The sequence below is a fragment of the Plectropomus leopardus genome, chromosome 8 (assembly GCF_026936395.1).
Source record: "Plectropomus leopardus strain MGB_pleo_1.0 chromosome 8, ASM2693639v1, whole genome shotgun sequence".
Classification (NCBI taxonomy): domain Eukaryota; kingdom Metazoa; phylum Chordata; class Actinopteri; order Perciformes; family Serranidae; genus Plectropomus; species Plectropomus leopardus.
Genome location: NC_142183.1, coordinates 18,363,089 through 18,380,647, shown reverse-complemented (window position 1 = coordinate 18,380,647; position 17,559 = coordinate 18,363,089). Strand labels below are relative to the sequence as shown.

Sequence of the window (17,559 nt, the reverse complement as noted above, 5' to 3'; positions counted from 1 at the left end):
CTGCATTACCTTTTAATGGTTCCTGTATATATTATGTTTGGTACTATATTTATTTCAGTGACTAGATTCACTGTTATATTACATTATTTGTTATTCAGACTTATTTGGATTGATACATATTTTTAATATTATTGAAGTTTTTCTGAATTTTTAAAGACACATGCATCCGTCTAAAGGAAACATGATAAAACAGATGCTAGAGGGGTATCTAAAGCATCACACTTTGAAGTACAAAGACATAACAACTGTTGTTGGATACAGCAATACACTGAATTTAGTGAGCTGGTTATTACACAAAACCAGAGGTAGGGGAAGTACTGAAGTTTTTTTCACTTAAGAAAAAATACCAATAGTCTATAACAATGTAAAAGTACTCCACTACAAGTAAAAATCCTATTCAAAATCATAGTTTAAAGACTACTTAACCCACATAATGACCATTTGTAAATTAATTGTCATGCTGTGTTAAATTTCTGATGAAAACTTTGTTTTTGGCACATGCCTCCGCAAAAAACAAACAGGTTTTTTGCTGTCGTTAAACATGGTCCAAGGTAACAGGCATTACTAATTTATATACAAATGGCATTTTTTGTGGGTTATGCATTTCTTTAAGCAAAACTACAAAAGAATTGTTAGCTAAATGTATTGAAAGTATCAAGAGTAACATGACTTTATGACTGATCATCATTGTTTTTGCAACATTCTAATGTTGTGGCAGGTTGAGGTGGAACTGTTACAATTAATTCATATACAGTTTTGCTGAATTAGCCTCAAACTGTCATTTAAATCAAACAATTCAAGAAGTTTTGCTTTTTGGTAAATGCTAATAAGAATGTGGGCAGAATCTGCAATCTGATAGGCCACCCCATTATGAATGGCTATTTGCTCAGTTAGTTAAAGCTATTTAAGTAAACTGAATGTTCATTTATAGGTGCAATTCAGTCTTAAATCTGATAGGCAGTAATGTGCCAGGGTAATGTCTAGCCTGACTATTTTTTTTGCATTGTTTCTACATCTCAAGGAGGAATAGACTTAAGACTTTTCAAGGCTGTTTGAATACCAGTTGAAATTAATTGTAAGACCAGTTTGGAGAATAACCAAAATTAAAGAACAGGAACTGACATGAAATACTTAAGGTTGGGGAAGTGACTAAATGTTTATTGTTACATATAAAATAAATTAATGAAGCTATTTTCAATATATAGATCATTTAGGCTCAAATTTAAGCTAAATTTTGGTGATGGAAAAATGACATGGCCATTTAACAGGGGTCCCTTTATCTGACTGACATCTGAATAAAAATGGGTTTGAAGTGTACTCACTGGTCTCCCCTTTACAGACAAGCCCACTTTATGCTAGTCCCCTGCAGTTTTTTTTCTGTCATTTGATTCCTAATCAAGAAAATTTAGTAAGACGTGCTTTACCTGGTAAATTAGGACTTCATAACCATTTTGTAATGCAAAATATTGTAACTGAAAACATGTTATTATTCAATGTGATTAATCATAATTAATTTTTGAGATCCTGCGATAAATCATGGTTTTAAAAATTGATAATTTGGCAGCCACATTTGTGTGGTATCACTCTGTTGTGTTGTGATTGTAGGTCAATTTATCATTTAAACTAGTAAAGATCATAAGAATCTGCAATGTTAGTAATTAAAGTAGGCATGGGTGGTGGAGACAAAAATAGTAAATCAAAGGTATGCAGCACTCATTCTTCATGCCGCCCCTGCATAAGTCAGTGTCCCACTTGCGCTACCCCGGTAAAAAAAAAGTATGGACATGCCACTGCCCACTAAACCAGTATTCACTCTAAACAAAAACAGACCAAAAAAAGAAAAAAAACGTTTTTGATAAAAAATAATCTACTACTAGGAAATATTCAAATAATAGGAGAGGGGGGTTACAATTTAAGAGGAATTGATTTTAAACCTTTTTTTTTTTTAAAAAAAAACCCAAAAAAAACAGTGTTCATACTGTAGGAAAAGTTTTTGTTTATTAATCTGTAGAGTGAAACTAAGGAACAGTTTTAATGTGGAGCTAAAACAATGTCCAAACATAAGCCAGTGAAAATTAATGTATGACAAAATGATTTTCACAAGGCACAGAGATGAAGATGGGGTTTTACAATCACCAGGTCGTTCAGAGGGGTTTCTGTTTGTTTATTTATTTGGTTACTTAATATTTAATCTTTTCTAGTTTATCTTCCTCTTTTTTTCTAAAATTAATAGTGTAAAATGGTTGAGATGTTTGATTTGGGGTATGTGGGTGTATGCATATATGTTTCATTATTTGGAGTATAGGTTTAAACAAGAAAGCTGTTAATTAAAATGACATGGAAAAGGGGTTGGATTTAATAAGTTTGCACTCCTTCTCACTCCCTTTCCAATGTGCGAATAAAGTCATCATGTGTCTGACATTTTCTTTTGCTGTATGTTATACATTGTATGTAAATATTACTTTTTTTTTGTCTGTCTGCTTGTTTGTATGATAATTTCTCTACGTATTTTTTTTACATGTTCGAAATAAATTAATTAAATCAAAAATCAAATTAATTCACATGAACTTTCCGAAATGGACAAACCATCGTAAAAAAAAAAAAAAAGATATATATATTATAGTAATAATCCTGTGACGTAAATCCAGCGGAAGCTTTGAAATTGGGCGCTGTGTTACCGTGAATCTGCTGCTGCTCAGGCCGCTGCTGCTACAAAATTACACGCCGGTTAGTGGAAGGAATATCCCGTGTGCAAAACTCCTTTAGCCGGCCATTCTTCAGGTCGACTGCGGACCGAAACCGGACACTTGAAGGTAGAAAGCGGAGCCTCCTTTTCCAACAGCTCAACAGGTTCTTCATCCAGATGGAGCTCCACTTCACTCAGCAAGCTAAGTCTCCGTGTTTGCTAACATTACATCCTCCATGGCCTAGCAAATATCACCAGGTAATTTGCAGTTGACACGTAAGTGCGTAGCTTTTTCTGGCTTTCGTTTTGCGGCTATGTTTGTAAGCAATTTAGCCTGCTTGTTGCTCTAATATTGCTAATGTAGCCTAATATGAGTTATTCTTCAGGCCCATATGCTGAATTATTTCGTTTTTAACCAAAGCTTTTTGATAAACAAGCTCAATTTGTGCCCTTTAAAACACTACAGCAGTGATACTCAACTTTTCAGGCTAAATCTGGCTCCCGATATGGTGCCAGGTGGCCCCAAACAATTTTCTAATTCACGTTAAAAAAAATGAATGATAAACACTGGGAATTGTTTTTGTACTTTTACTATACTTAAGGTGCCAGAGTGCATAAAACAGCATTAAAATAGAGCTCCTCCCTAATGTCCTAAGATTCTAGAAACATCTTAAAAATCCTAAAAATACTCTTATATTGTAGAAATATCCTAACAAATGTTTTAAAATCCTGGAATTGTCCTGAAGTCCCAGTAATGTCCTAAAATCCTAGAAATGCCCTAAAATCCTACAAAACATCCTAAAATACCCCTACATCCCAGAAATGTCCTAAAATCCCAGAAATGTCCTAAAGTCCAAGAGACTTCCTTAAATCCTTGGAATATAATTTTATAAATGTCCTTAAATCTTAGAAATGTTCTAAAATCTGAGCAATTTCCTTAAATCCTAGCAATGTGTATGGTCTAGTTGAGTATCCTTGCTTTAATGACAATAACAGCTCAAAGTGAGAGGTTTCCAGGGTTTAACGCCTGTGTTTGGCGATAGTGAGGCAGGTGAAGCAGTTTGGGGAATATTGCCCCACGTGCCCATACCTAGAACCGGCTTATGCTTCATACTATGTTCTTCATATCACTAAAGCGCCTCAAGACATATTCTTCACTTTATGTCACTGTTTCATCAGTTGTGTGCTCATTGCCAGTGTAAAATCACGTCATACAGATCGTCGATTGCACATAACGCCTAATTTAAGCATTGTCTGTGTCAGGCCATATAACTGTAAATATACATAAATTCATTGCTTTTTTCTGTACATGTAACCTGCTGCATATCAGGTGGATTCAGTCTAAACCCTAAATCCATCTAAAGTTATTGGTAAAGGGCAAAGCCTTTCAACTCAGCATTGTCCTCACTCATTAAAATTCTAAGCTATGGGCCAGTTAACTTTAGGCAGCTAAAACTATCTGGGTAGGGTCAAAGTTGCAGTTATTGATTTTTCGGGGGTTTGGGGGAAACCAAGTTGTGGACACTACAAAAATGTATCACCTTTTATAGTAATATGGCAGATTTGTTAGAAAACCGTCACTTTGCAAATGTAAGTCCAATATGCACTTTCCTTTTTACAGTTTATGGTCTCTACCAACTTAAAGATATCTCACTCTTTAAGGCCCTGACACACCAAGTCAGTTATTGAGCATCTTTTGCCGCAGTCGCTGAGGCGTGTCCTGCATTGTTGGCCCTTGTCAAACGGCAGAGCCCAGTGGCGAATGAAATCACTAATAGGCAGGTCAGTTGAGCTGAGAGCACAGGAAGAGAAACAGAAGTGAGGAAAGCAAACAAACCGCTTAAGTCAAGAGGGAGTGGGATCAAAAGAAACTTGTTGCTTTAGGTAAAATCCTTTTTCTGTAGCCATTGAGCTCTTTAGCAGAAACTTTTCCTGATGGCTTGTGTATTGTTCAGTGGGATACAGTAAATATACTTTGTTCTGTCAAGTTTGGATTGTGTTTGTAATAGGGGTGTCAACGTTTACAATTTTTTCTACACGTGTAAACGGGACTTCTAACCGACGTGTACCCGGTTACACGATTTATGATCTTTTTCTATCGCAGTTGCGCTATATAACCACTAGATGGTTCTGTCTCCATTCAAATACCTCCTAATCTCATTAAATCAAAGCCATTCCAGTAGTTAGTTATCGCACAAAAACGTTTATTCGGCGAACAGAACTTAAAAAGTAGGCAATCCATCTCACCATTTAAGGCTTAGACCTACTTATGACAGAAAGTAAAATGAGTTGAAAATAAAATCATCAATTTTGACAGACAAGAAAACGTACAAGTGAAAGCTGGAAAAGGTTCAACCTTATTTTTTAATCATTGTTTTAACTATTGCTCACTTTTGTACAATATATTTTTTTAAGCTCCGCTTGTTCATCGCCTGTTGCTTGTTGTCCATGTGGCCCCGAGTCAACTTGAAGTGACGCGACACTGGCTGTGGCTACGTTTTTTTTTTTTTAATATCAACGTAACATTGCCACCTGTGCATCTATTATGTATGTGGATAACTGCATTAGTGGGAACATTTAAGTGTATAGTTAGTTAATGTTATTATCTTAAGCTTTCAGGCAACATTATCACCCTTAAAAATACTATTGGTGAGAAATGAGCGAGGAGGAGGAGAGGAAAAAATGACGTGTAAACGGTTATTGATTTTTCTGAACGGTTATGATTTGTTATCCGTGTACCCGTTTACACGTGTAGATGTTGACGTCCCTAGTTTGTAACACATACATGCTGGTTGCCCGTTGGTTGTGGGCAAGACACAGGCAACGTATCAGTTCGCTTTATCGCAGCTAGTTCGATAGTTGATGTCAGTTTGTCAGCCTTTAGCTGCGCAAATATTCAACTATGTTCACCAGCTACTTTGCGGTTGAACATTTGGTTTACAGTTTTTTTTTGTTGCTGCCTGTTGCAGACAAAAGCAGTGATATTGAACAGAAACAGTAAAGTTCTGGACCAAACAACTAGCTGGTTTGAGTGATGAATTTCTCTGGGTTCATCACTATGAGCAACCCCTTTCATTGTCGCAGTGTTTTTTTTATTTTCATTTATTATTGTTGTAATAATAATAATTATTTTTATTATTGTAATTATAGCTGCTTCAAGGAAAGGTCATGGGCATGGATTAAACATTATTATGGTTACAGGTAACCAACAGAGTGCAGATTGTGGACTAGATGCTGAGGTGATTCGTTTTTGTGTCACCTCAGCATCTAGTCTATTTTATGATGGTTTAAAGTCCCTCTCCAGATATGTTTTAAAGAATGATAAAGTACTTATCTCAATACTGAATATGGTTTTCCCACATAATAGCTGAATAATGCTCTGAAAAAGGACTGGAAGCAGATCCTCTCTTTTTCCTCTCATAGTGAAATTTGCTCACAATGACTTTGCTTTTGCTCTCTGATTTCTCTGGTTTGACTGGTGAAAGAACAGAATGCATCATGATGTTTGCATTAGAGGAAACATCAGAGAGATTTAGCCGTACACGTTTGAGCCTCAGTCAGATAGAGGGTCTGTTGTCCATAAAAATTGGCAGACTAGTGTTGTTACTAGTTATTAGTTATTTATGTTGGTTGTTAGCTTGTAGATCAACAGGCAGTGGCTGACATAGTGTTATAGTGTGTGAAAGATACAATAATATTTGCTACAATGGGATTTTTCCACCTTTGTGACTTCATTACACTCACAATTGCAAGAGGGTGCCTGTCAGGGAAAAGAAAAAGTTTTGTGCTGTTAGTACAACAACACAGTTTATTTTGCTGTTTTGTTGAACCAATGGGATATTGCAATAATGCACAGAAGAAGAAAAAACGATTTATATACAAGGATCACTTCATAGTTCTTTACTTTCACAAAATATTATAACCAAACTGTTCACACTATCTGCACTGTAGCTTAAATTTGCTTAACTGTGAAAATGTTGAAAGAGAATAGGATCATTTTGGCAAAATGAAAATCTTTTATGTCTCCTTGTAATGCCTGATGCTTGAGGGTGAACTTCACTGAACTGTGGATATAGGTCTTCCTCAGTGAAAGTGTTAAATACGCCACCCAGTGGTTGAATGAAAGTGCATCATGACTGATAGAAGAATTAGATTTTTTTTAAAAAAACAATCTACAAAGGACTTCTAGCTAACCTTTTTTGATGACTTGACTTGATTCTGCACTATATTTTAACAGACTCAAATATTCATACAAATGCATGTTTACAAATTTTGATTTGTTGTCTGCAACTTTTTGTGCGACATTATGATGACTTAAACTGCATTTGCAACATACACAAACAGGCTAGTTTTCTTTATAATGTTTTTATTTCAGGCAGCAGTTAAACCTTGTTAACAGAAGTGTTGCAGAAACATGGTTTGTAGGGTACAGCTTTGTGAAAGCAATGTTTTGCCTCGAACACAGGATGTGATCCCAGAGTTCCTGGTTGCTTGAATGCAATTGTTGTTGTAGCACAGAGGAAGGAACTTATCAGAAGCTTCCTTTAAAAGAGGAAAGTGCCCCCTTCCTTTCTGGAGATGCAAACTTTTTTTGTGTGTGGTGAGAGAGGGATAGGAGAGAGGAAAAAGTTGGAACAGTTTAGCACAGTTGTGATGAGTAAATTACTGGATTACGTGCAGTTCGCTTCCATTGGTCATCCATTTTAGAAGATAATTCCTCTGTTTGAGCGCTGAAGAGTAACTGTTAGAATCGGTTTCTCAGGTAAGAGAAGAATTGCTGACATCTGTTCTAAATTTATGTGGATACGAAGCCAGAAGGAGAATTGAGTTTCACCAGCAGTATAACTCTTGTCAGTTCTTCTGTTAAAAGACAAACAAAAAAAAAAACAACACAGTTTTTCTCTTTGCATTCGGGTTACGGTATTTTTTTGTGACATTCAGATGTCTCGTACAGTAACCTTGCCTGCCGTATCTGCCATCAATGGAACATTAAAAGAAATATTCTCATTCGTTTTCGACTGGTCCCCCCGACCTCCATTGAGTGAAAGGCTGTATTTCTACACCCTAGTCATGGCCATGTCAAGTCAGGTATAAAGAATTAGGTATATCAGTATTTTATATAGCTCTGAAATTTCAGATCAGTATTTGTGTGCGTATGTATGAATTGTAGATGCTGTGCGAGTGCCGGTAAGCACGTGATGGTATGTGTGGTTGATTTTGTCATTGCATTTTATGTGGTGAGCTGTACTTATTTGTTAGTCTCATGAATATGGACAATGGTCAATTATATTTGAAATATCACTGCCCAACACAGCAGGAAATTTGACATGCAAGGCCTTTCCCTCTTTTCCAAGATGCATTTAGTTGATACTGCAGTCCATAGGTGGGGGTGGAGAGAGTGTTCTCATTCATGCTTGCATCCCACATTCTCCGATGTAAACCTGTGTATACAATGTACAATATATACACAAACAGCATATCCTGTTGCCAAATTTTTGACAATGCGTGAATTTTGTAGTTTTCCTAACATTTTTCTGGTTTGCTGCCAGGGCAACCTGAGAATATCTACAAATGAATAGCCGTCTCGGCACGTATGTATGTTCGCTGGAGAGGCAGATGTGTGATGATAATGTGCTTTACCACACCAGTCTGACATCTGACATCTCATGTGTCATGCGGAGTGCAGCCAGATGGTGTCCTTGACTCCTGCAAGAATAAAAGAGGTTACACAGTGTGATGGCTTGTTACTATACATTAGATCATATCTCACTCTAACAGGCTTTTATTATGATAATATACTTAGATGTCCTAGACATAAAGATAGTGTCCATAAAATACAGTATTTATTCTGTGTTGCAGTGATTGTAATGGTAATGGTGGATAATGCATTGAAGCTGATAGATATTTGGATACATGGTTACATTTTTTTTTTATTTTCCATATACAGCTTTATTGAAAGATAATTTTATGAAGGCTGCAATTAAATCATGTTTGATTAAAAAAAAAAAAAACTGCAAAAAAAAACGAGTGACTCCCAGACTAAAATAAATATATTTGAGGAGATTTTCTTGTCACTTACACAACAGAGGGGATATTACAGTCTCTGTTTTCATCAGTTTATGCATACAGCTAATGCCTCCTGCAGTGAAAATGACTTCTAGTGATTAATGACTGTGCCAAAAGATTAGAAGAGGCTAAGAAGGGATAACAACAAAACCAAAAACTATATAATTTGATTGTTTAGTCACAAAATTAACCCCTGCCTGAGCAGTAATATTTAAAACTATTATTTGATTTAGGTCAAAAACTACTGTTTACATTTTTAATGCCTGTAATAAAGTGTGTCCCATTCTGGTTGTAGAACAGCAGAGGCAGGTTAGTAATTCCACAGTTTTATGTACATGCAAAGAATATGCATTATTATGGCACTTAATGAAAGTGATTATAGCATCACTTAATGCACTACCATAAAAAATTTGTGCGCATTTGTGATCAATAAATTATGCACATCTGAAAGATCTTGCTGCCTTTAATTAACGGAAGTCAGTCATTCAGTTATGGCAGTACAGATGAACTCTATCTCAGTCGAGAAACAGCTAATGTCAAAAGCTGAAGGTCAGAGGCAAACAAAAAAAACACAAAGGAAAGCCTGGAGCAACCGAACCATTGCTATTGTGGATACACAAAGTCAAAACATGAGTAGAAACTCCTTCAATTATCAGACTCCCCATCAGGGACCAGTTGCTGTGTGCTGGTGCTTTTGGGCTCCAAAATAATATAATACAATGTAAAATATGTTTATAAGCAGAGAAGGCTCTTATTAATAATTCAGTGCTTTGCCTCTTGACTGTGAAAATAATATTTGAGGCTCATCCACTCTTATTGTATCATTAGCATAAACACTTGGATAAAAACAAAGGATGATCCACACACTCCATGTAGCCTCTCAACCTCCTGTAGTTTCTACCATAGAGTTGATTGAATAATGTATAGGCTTGAACATTTTACAATGCCCATTTCTTGATCTTACTGTAGATGTGGGAAAATCCTCATCTCTGTAGTAATCATAATCTTTGTCTCTATTGTGTTGTTTGGCATGTGAAGGACACAAAGGCTTAAAGTAAAAGAGATACTCTGCTCATTTTAATTGCAAAGACTGGTGGAAATAAAATTGTGCATTTCATCCCTGGCATTAAAGGGAGTTGTTTGGCTGTAATAGCTGGGGTTTGTGAACAGGAAGTGGGAACCTTACTGCTTCCTTTATAGTGAAAATGGAGACTGAAAAAACTGAGCTCTGACGGTAAAACAAATAGAAAGATAAATTAAGATCCCTGTTACTGTGTTGCCTATCGCTCACTTCAAATGCTTTCAAAAACATGTTTTAGCTTACTGTAAAATTACATTATTTATTACCAGTTGGTTGCCGTTGTGTCAAATGGACGAGTTTGCATTACGTCACCCACCAGCAGGAGCTTCAACTGGTCAATGGGACCTAGTGCATTCTGGTAGTTGTAAGTTTTCTACCTCTTCAGCAAATGCGAAAGCCATTTTGTGCTGTCTTTGCAGTAGAGCTATGCTGACACTTTTGAAATTGGTGCTATGACCAGAAAAAACGAGATGAAAGACTGTCTTTCCAGCAGTAAAATACATCTGTATGTTACTCATAATAGCAGATTGGAGGCAATCAGTCTTTGAGTGAAAGATATTCAAGCATTATTTTGTTGGTCAGATCAATTCCTGTCCTCATCAGATAATGTGCAGTTATGGTTGAGGTAGATACTAGTGGGCACAATAGCTGGTTGCGTCCACTCTTCCAAACCTGCAGTGGGAGGTTTGTGGAGGCGGGTGAGAGATTGTACAGTATTGAAACGCAGCAGTTTGAGTGCAAGGTCCTCCTCTTACCTTTGTCAAGGAAATGGAAATTAGGAAACAACTACAGAGAGAACAGGAATAAAAGTTCACTGCCATTTTTTATGTCAGTGTGTGGACTTGCAGTGATAAAAAATCATGGAAACAGTTAATTGGGAGCTCAGGTCCCGAACATTAATATTAATTGAGTTATTGCAATATCCATAAATCCTAACTAGATGGTATGCAGTGTTAAGCAGGCAGGTTAAAGCTTGTTGTGTTTCATAATCTTTCATGGCTCACAATCCATTTCTAAATCCAATTACCACCTGCCCCATGGGCACATACAGCTTCCTTTGACAACTGGATCAAAATAAAGTTGTTAAAACACTCAATCCACTAGTGTAGTGTAGATGAAATACCCTATGGCAGGGGTTCTCAACCTTTTTGGATATGGGACTCAGCAAGCTGGCAAAGAGTGGTGGGAGGATGGGGTTCTTTGTAATTCAAAAATCCAGAATTTATCTGATCTATGAATATGCAAATGTGTTGGACAGAAAATGTCTCCTACTTCACTGAAAAGTCAGTTCTCAATTGCACATCACACTTGTGCAAACTGCGGAGATTTAAACTGAGCACGGAGGAAAAATTCACAGCCTACATCAATCTGCACAGTGAATTTGGAATGATCGGCTCTTGTCAGACAATACCTTTGCAGCCCGTTCACCTACACTATGCCCGGTCCCCCCACAGCATAGCACTATTCTCTTTTCATATGCTGGTTATGCAGTCAGCATTGATCAAATCTCCCCAAATTACCTTGTGTACTGTTCCCCTGTCCCTTCGCCTTTGAAGTATGAGTTAAGGTTTGGTATCTCAATTACCTGCATGGTGCAGTATTAACCTTTTCCAGAAGCAGGATCAATTTAAATGCAAAAGACTGTTTTCTGAAGCCCTGACGGAAGAAGAGGCCGCTTACTGACCTTGAAGGTTCATCAGTATGTAGTTTTTCACTTGTAATCGCAGGGGGCTTTCAAGACAGCGACTGAAGGGGAATATTTTTTTCCGCATGGCTACATACACTGAGACATTCCCCATGGGATTGTGTTTGATGTGAGAATGGCAGACTGCACAGATGTGTGTTAGTGTGAGATAAATTTTGCTTGCCTTGAAGAGTGTGTGTTGGTTATTTATGAGAGAGTTATTAATGTATCCTGCTTTTCTGTTTATGGATGAGCGTGCGTGTGTATCTACATACATTAATGGATTACAAGCTCCTTCTACAGTAGTAGTCCTGATCGTACAGTGTAGTTAGTAGTCTTCCCCTTTCCCCTTCTTGAGCAGTGAATTACTTTAAGGTGTGACCTCATCATCCTGGCTCTATGATACCCCACCTCCCCCCTCACTGGAAGAGCAGGCAGCCCTGTTATCACACTCACACACACACACACACACACACACACACACACACACACAAACATACACATACTTACACAGGGACACACAGAGCAGCAGCAGAGGGGACTGGGCAGGGCTTGGGAGATTTTCTCATTTTATTTCCAGAGTATATATGTCCATCTCTCAGAGTGTGTGTGTGCATGTGTGTGTGCAGGGGAGAGACAAGCAGAGAGAGAGAGAGAGAGAAAGCGAAACAGGGGAGACGAAGGGGAGGGAGTGTGGATCATGCATGTGCATTAACTCAGCTCCAGCGGCGCAGCAGCAGCAGCAGCAGCAGCAGCAGCAGCAGCACAGGAGGGAAAGAGAGAGAGAAAGACAGAGAGGGAGAGTTGGAGGGAGGGTAGTAGTCTCAGGCACAGGAACAAAAGCTGCAGAGGACTGCTTTCCATCTCCACCAAAAGAACAACGGAGGAGTAATAGAAGGAGGAGGGGGTGGTCATGATAGTAGTGAGACAATAACGGCAGAGAAGAGGCACATTGTAGTCAGAGAGGACTGAAAACAAGGCTCTTCTCTCCTCTGCTCTCCATGTTTTTGGGGACTCAACGTGCCATTGCCTTCGTCTCCAAAACCAGAGGAGGATGTCTGTGTCGGGGAAGAAGGAATTTGATGTGAAGCAGATCCTCAGGCTCCGCTGGCGCTGGTTCAGCCATTCATCTCAAGGTTCGGCCGGCGGTGGAGGCGGCGGCGGCGGCGGCGGGGTGGGAGGCTACATCCAGCAGGATGGCCTGGACCACAGAGGGACGCCTGTCCAGGGCCGGCTGAAGAGTCACTCACGGGAAAGAGGCATTGGAGGACTACGGAAGACTAACAGCCCGGTCCACAGCATCTTGGCACCGACGCCAGGGCCCACACCTGTCTATGTCAGAGCAGGTCAACAATCATGGCAGCATCAGCAGAACACCATCCAGGGTCTCCAGGTCAATGAGGAATCCTCAAAGAGCAGCTCCTCACCCAGCACCACGAGGAAAGAGGACGCCATCACTGGCCAGGAAGCTGTGAAGAACAGCACAGAGGAACCTGCAGAGGTGGAGGCCAGAGACAGGTACGACTGTGAGGAGACACAGATTTATTATGTGGCGCCACATCAGTCACGCTGCATATCGCATGATCAGTCAGCGGAAACCAGATTATGGGATACTATTTTGGTTCGCTCATGTTTCATAGTGAAAGTATTGCTGCTAGATAAAATCTGCATCTAATTGAGAAAGTCTGATGCCTGAGGCAGCACCCCAGGATTAGAAAGTAGGAATGTTTTGTTGTCATCAGGAAAAATAAGCACAGTTGTGCTATCAACATTAAATGCTGCTTACTTAGCACCTAGCAGCCATACTTAAAATCTGTTTTCAACATTTCTGAGACTATGTACACACACACACACACACATATATATATATGAAGAGTATATCTACAGCTTTTTCACTTTACTAAATATTTGCACTTTCAGCCTGCATGTAGATCCTTTAATTAAGCAAAGATTAAATTATCTGCACAGCTATCATGTTCCAATTTACTCTGGCTCGGCAGCTGCCACCATGGCTCACCTGGGGACAGCTCACTCTCATTGTCCACAGCATGTTAGGCAGGGTAAACCAATAAAGCATCCTTTTAATTATTCAGTTTCCTGAGAGCCAAGGTTTTTTTTCCTGCTATCTGGTCTGTGTTGTGGTCCAGATTATATGCACTGTATGACTTTGCCTGATTCCTTCAGAGCATTTAGTTTTTACACATTACACTAATGCATTCTTTCGTAGAGTTAAAAGTGGATAGCGGGAAAGAGCCATTACATCACGAAACATGTACCGGACCTATAAAAAGAGGAAGCAATGCAATCACATGAATTATCTAGACTGCCACTACAAGCACTTTATAAGCCAAAAGCTGTCATAACTAATGGCTGGCACAGGTTATTTAATTTATTGTCTACTAAAATCTTATCACAAACCCTGATGGCAAACTCTCAGGGTCGTACATGCTTTTGTTCACCAGCTATAAATCCAACCCCCCGCTTTTCCAGGTTGTATTTTCACCCCGTCTTCCCTGTGATGCTACGTCTTCTTCCAGGAAGTAAACAGGTTAGAGGTGTGTGTGTGTGTGTGTGTGTGTGTGTGTGTGTGTGTGCGTGTGTGCGTGCGTGCGTGCGTGCGTGCGTGTGTGCGTGTGTGCGTGCAGAACACTAAAAGCACCTCACATCAAGGATGAAAAGACCAAGTCTCCCTTTTATCTTGTCTGTGACATTCTAAGGTGATTGGTCCTTAAGCTTCCCTGCGTGCTTTTGTTCTATGCACCTGGCGATGAAATGAACAATGAAAGTGAACCTGTCCCTTTGTTTCATAAAGAGCTCGCAGTGATTAAGCAGGCAATTCTAAATACACAATCTCAGTCTACAGCCAAAAATGTGTCAATGTGGATTAAATGAATGCCACAGGCAGTGGACGGTCGAGTTCCCTTAAGAGAACATGAATTATTCTGAGTCAAGATACACTTTTGGAACGGGCTTGACGTTCTGCTCTTCTCGTTGGTATAATTGGCAGATGTTCATGTTTTGGGGTCCCTGTATGTGAGGAGTGCATGCATAAAAGATGTGCCTCACAGTGAAAATGTGTAACTCTGGCTCTCAGGGGGGACCTTGAGTTCATGCTGGCCATGTAAAATACAGCAGAGCCATCATATTTTGACAATGATACTGAAATATTAAAATAGTTCTGCTCTGGTGGATCATAAAATATATCCTTGGCTCGGCTGGACTTGGTTGTAGTGATATCCATTTATGAATTTGATAATCAGCGACAGAACCTGATATTTCAGTATTTTTAGTGGTTTGAATATCTTTTCCCACTCAAGCTTTCAATAATATCTACAGAAAACAATTTTTTTTTTTTTTTTTTTAAATAACAGTGATATCGTTAAAGGTATACTGTGTAGAAGTTGTCTAAAAAAAATAACGCACCAACTCTCAATCATCACTTGTGACCCACTAGAAGTATGTGGCAGTATTTGTTTAATCTACCCACTGCCTGTATTTTCTTCTTATTTTGCGGTGTTCAGGATGGTCCTGGGCATAGTTTCCCTTCCAGTTTCTGTTCTGGTACTCCCACCTAATTTTGAACTGTTCAGAGCATTTCAACCAAAAATAAGTTGGTTCTGATTATGCAATGATTTCGATAGTAGAAAGGCTGCAACTTCAGTTTGACCTGAGTTACAGGGTCCGCATGGTCATATGAAGCATGTAAAAAGTCATACATGTCACAAAAAAGTTGTGATATTAGTAAAAATAAATCAAAGTTTTGGAAAAGTCATTGAATTTTATTTTGTAATGAAATTGTTATTCCAACTTCCACTTAATGTGACATGAGGGCAAATTTATGATCTGTAGCTCTTGACCTAACGTAGCTCTAATGTGAGTCGACTTACCATCATGTACATTTCTCATTTTTTTCCCCACATTCTGTCTCCTTACTCATGTATGCATGTTTCCTTAAAGTATTTTTAGACTTTGAATCTCATATGTTTAAAAAAAAACGCCTGGCTAATGGAGCAAGAAAAAAAAACATTTATTATGGGTCCTTGAAAAGTCATGGAAAATATTTGAAATTTTGCCCAGCAAAATGTGTGGGAACCCTGTAGTTTTGAAGGAAGTTCAGATAGTTTCATGTGCCATGGTGCCACTTTTCAATCAAGTTTGTTCATAATGGAAGAGCTGCTACTCTGTAACTGTGCAGGACTTTGTTGTAATGTTTGGACAGGCGCCGCATCTGTAGATGTTCAGAGTTGCACGGCGAATTAGGCCAGTGACTGCATGACACATTATGGCTTGCATGTACGTCGGCGACTAAGCAGATGTGTGGATGTCACTGAGATATGCACATTCATTTACTCCACCAGCTGGGTGGCCCTATTACGTCTCATATCATAAATCCTTGACACATAATTTGTCACAATCCCTCAGGCCGAATGAAGAAACGAGATCTGCTGGCTGTGAAAAATACAAAAGTTTTGGCCGTTCCTGTGTAGTTGGAAAATATGTGTCAGTCATTTTGTGGTACATGCTCCTCAGTGATTAGTTTCATTCACACAATGTCTACAAGGAAGCCGTCCCATCAGTTTATTTCACTCCGTCATTAATATGGTTTCTTACATTTTGTTATTAATATTCAAGATTGCTGTCAAACTGAGCTAACTGACAATGTCTATGAAAACAGCTCATCCTAACTCGCTGCTGTATCTTATTGGAATAAACCATGTGATAGAAGCATACATTTAGAATTCTGCATGACTTTAAGGCCCTATCTACACATATAGAGATTTTTTTTAAACTGATATTTCTCCCCTCTGTCTTTTAAAAAAATCTGTCCACACAACCTTCATTTTACAGAATATCCACACAAGAAAAAAATAAAAACGCCAACCCCAAGTAGTCTCCACTCGTCACAAAGTTAGTAAAGCCATTCTTGTTGTTTCTAGTGTATGCTCATTACACAAAGCAACAATGGGCACATGCAAATTGAGGAGATTATTTACATGTCCACACAGATAACACAGTAACCCGCGTTTTGAAAAATCTGCCCTTTAGAAAGCATTTTTGTTTGTTTGTTAGTTTTAAATCTGTTTTAGTGATCCTAAACTTCTTTCGTGCATGTAGACAAAAAGCCAAAACATAAAGAAAAATATCTTTTTATTAATATTCCCATTAATTAACAGGTATTTTATATGGTAGGAATAGAGTTATTAGTGCCAAAACTATTAAAAAACAAACAAACAAACAAACAGTAACAGTGCCTTAACAGTGCCTGAACCAATGCTTTTTTCAAAAGAAAGCACAAAATATGCTTTTTTTTCATTGCAAAGGCAAGCTTGCACTAGAAATGAAATATTTTACCTCTTGACAACTTGAAGTAAACTTAGACATTTAAATATAGAATTAATACAAAACACTATTAAAAATTCATATAACACATTCACATAATAAAACTTAACCCAACAAGAATAATGTCACACTAAATAACAGTTACAGTAATAATGACAGCAAAATACATTTTGAGTTGGGATCTATTATTGTCTCCCTAATTCAAGAGAAACTCAGCAGCCAGAGATTTCTCCATCATCTGATTAGCAGCTGAGATTGTCACTACAATCAGGATAGCTGGTCCACCTTAACAGTCCACCTCCCAGACTGCATATAAAGATAGACGATGCATCCCCACTTACCCCTGCTATGCTTAAGTGAAGCAAAAATATCCCTAATGGGAGCGCTGCAATCTTGTGTTGGTGATGTCATTCGGAGCCGGAGTATATGCTGTAGCGATCGCAAAGGTGGGGGCGTTTCACCAAAACACCCATTTGACTACCAATGAGCAGCCCCATTGAACACACAGATTGGCTGTCACAGCTATCAGTAATGATTGAAAATCCCCTTTTTGTAGAATCGAATATCTCATTAAAACCAAACTTATCATAAAATCTATCACTTGCAACAAACATCAGGATGATGAGAACTACTTTCAGTGACTGAAACCATCTCTGAGAAACATTAATTTGGCGTGTACTTTGAGTTTTTAGTTTGGCCAAT

At 38.4% G+C, this 17,559-nt stretch overlaps 1 protein-coding gene across 2 annotated transcripts in view; it reads left to right on the top strand.

Moving 5' to 3' along the window:
* The first annotated feature begins 4 nt into the window (after nt 1-4).
* The window catches only part of klhl4 (kelch-like family member 4), a 52,667-nt gene continuing 35,112 nt past the window's right edge, over nt 5-17,559 (top strand). Inside the window, exons 1-2 of one of the 2 annotated variants that reach the window (XM_042493109.2) lie at nt 5-2,944; nt 12,566-13,035. In XM_042493109.2, coding sequence (XP_042349043.2) covers nt 2,864-2,944; nt 12,566-13,035 — 551 coding nt within the window. In that variant the 5' untranslated portion in view covers nt 5-2,863. Of the gene's footprint in view, nt 2,945-7,277; nt 7,449-12,565; nt 13,036-17,559 lie in introns of those variants that run through there. The other variant, XM_042493110.2, reaches the window with a different exon arrangement.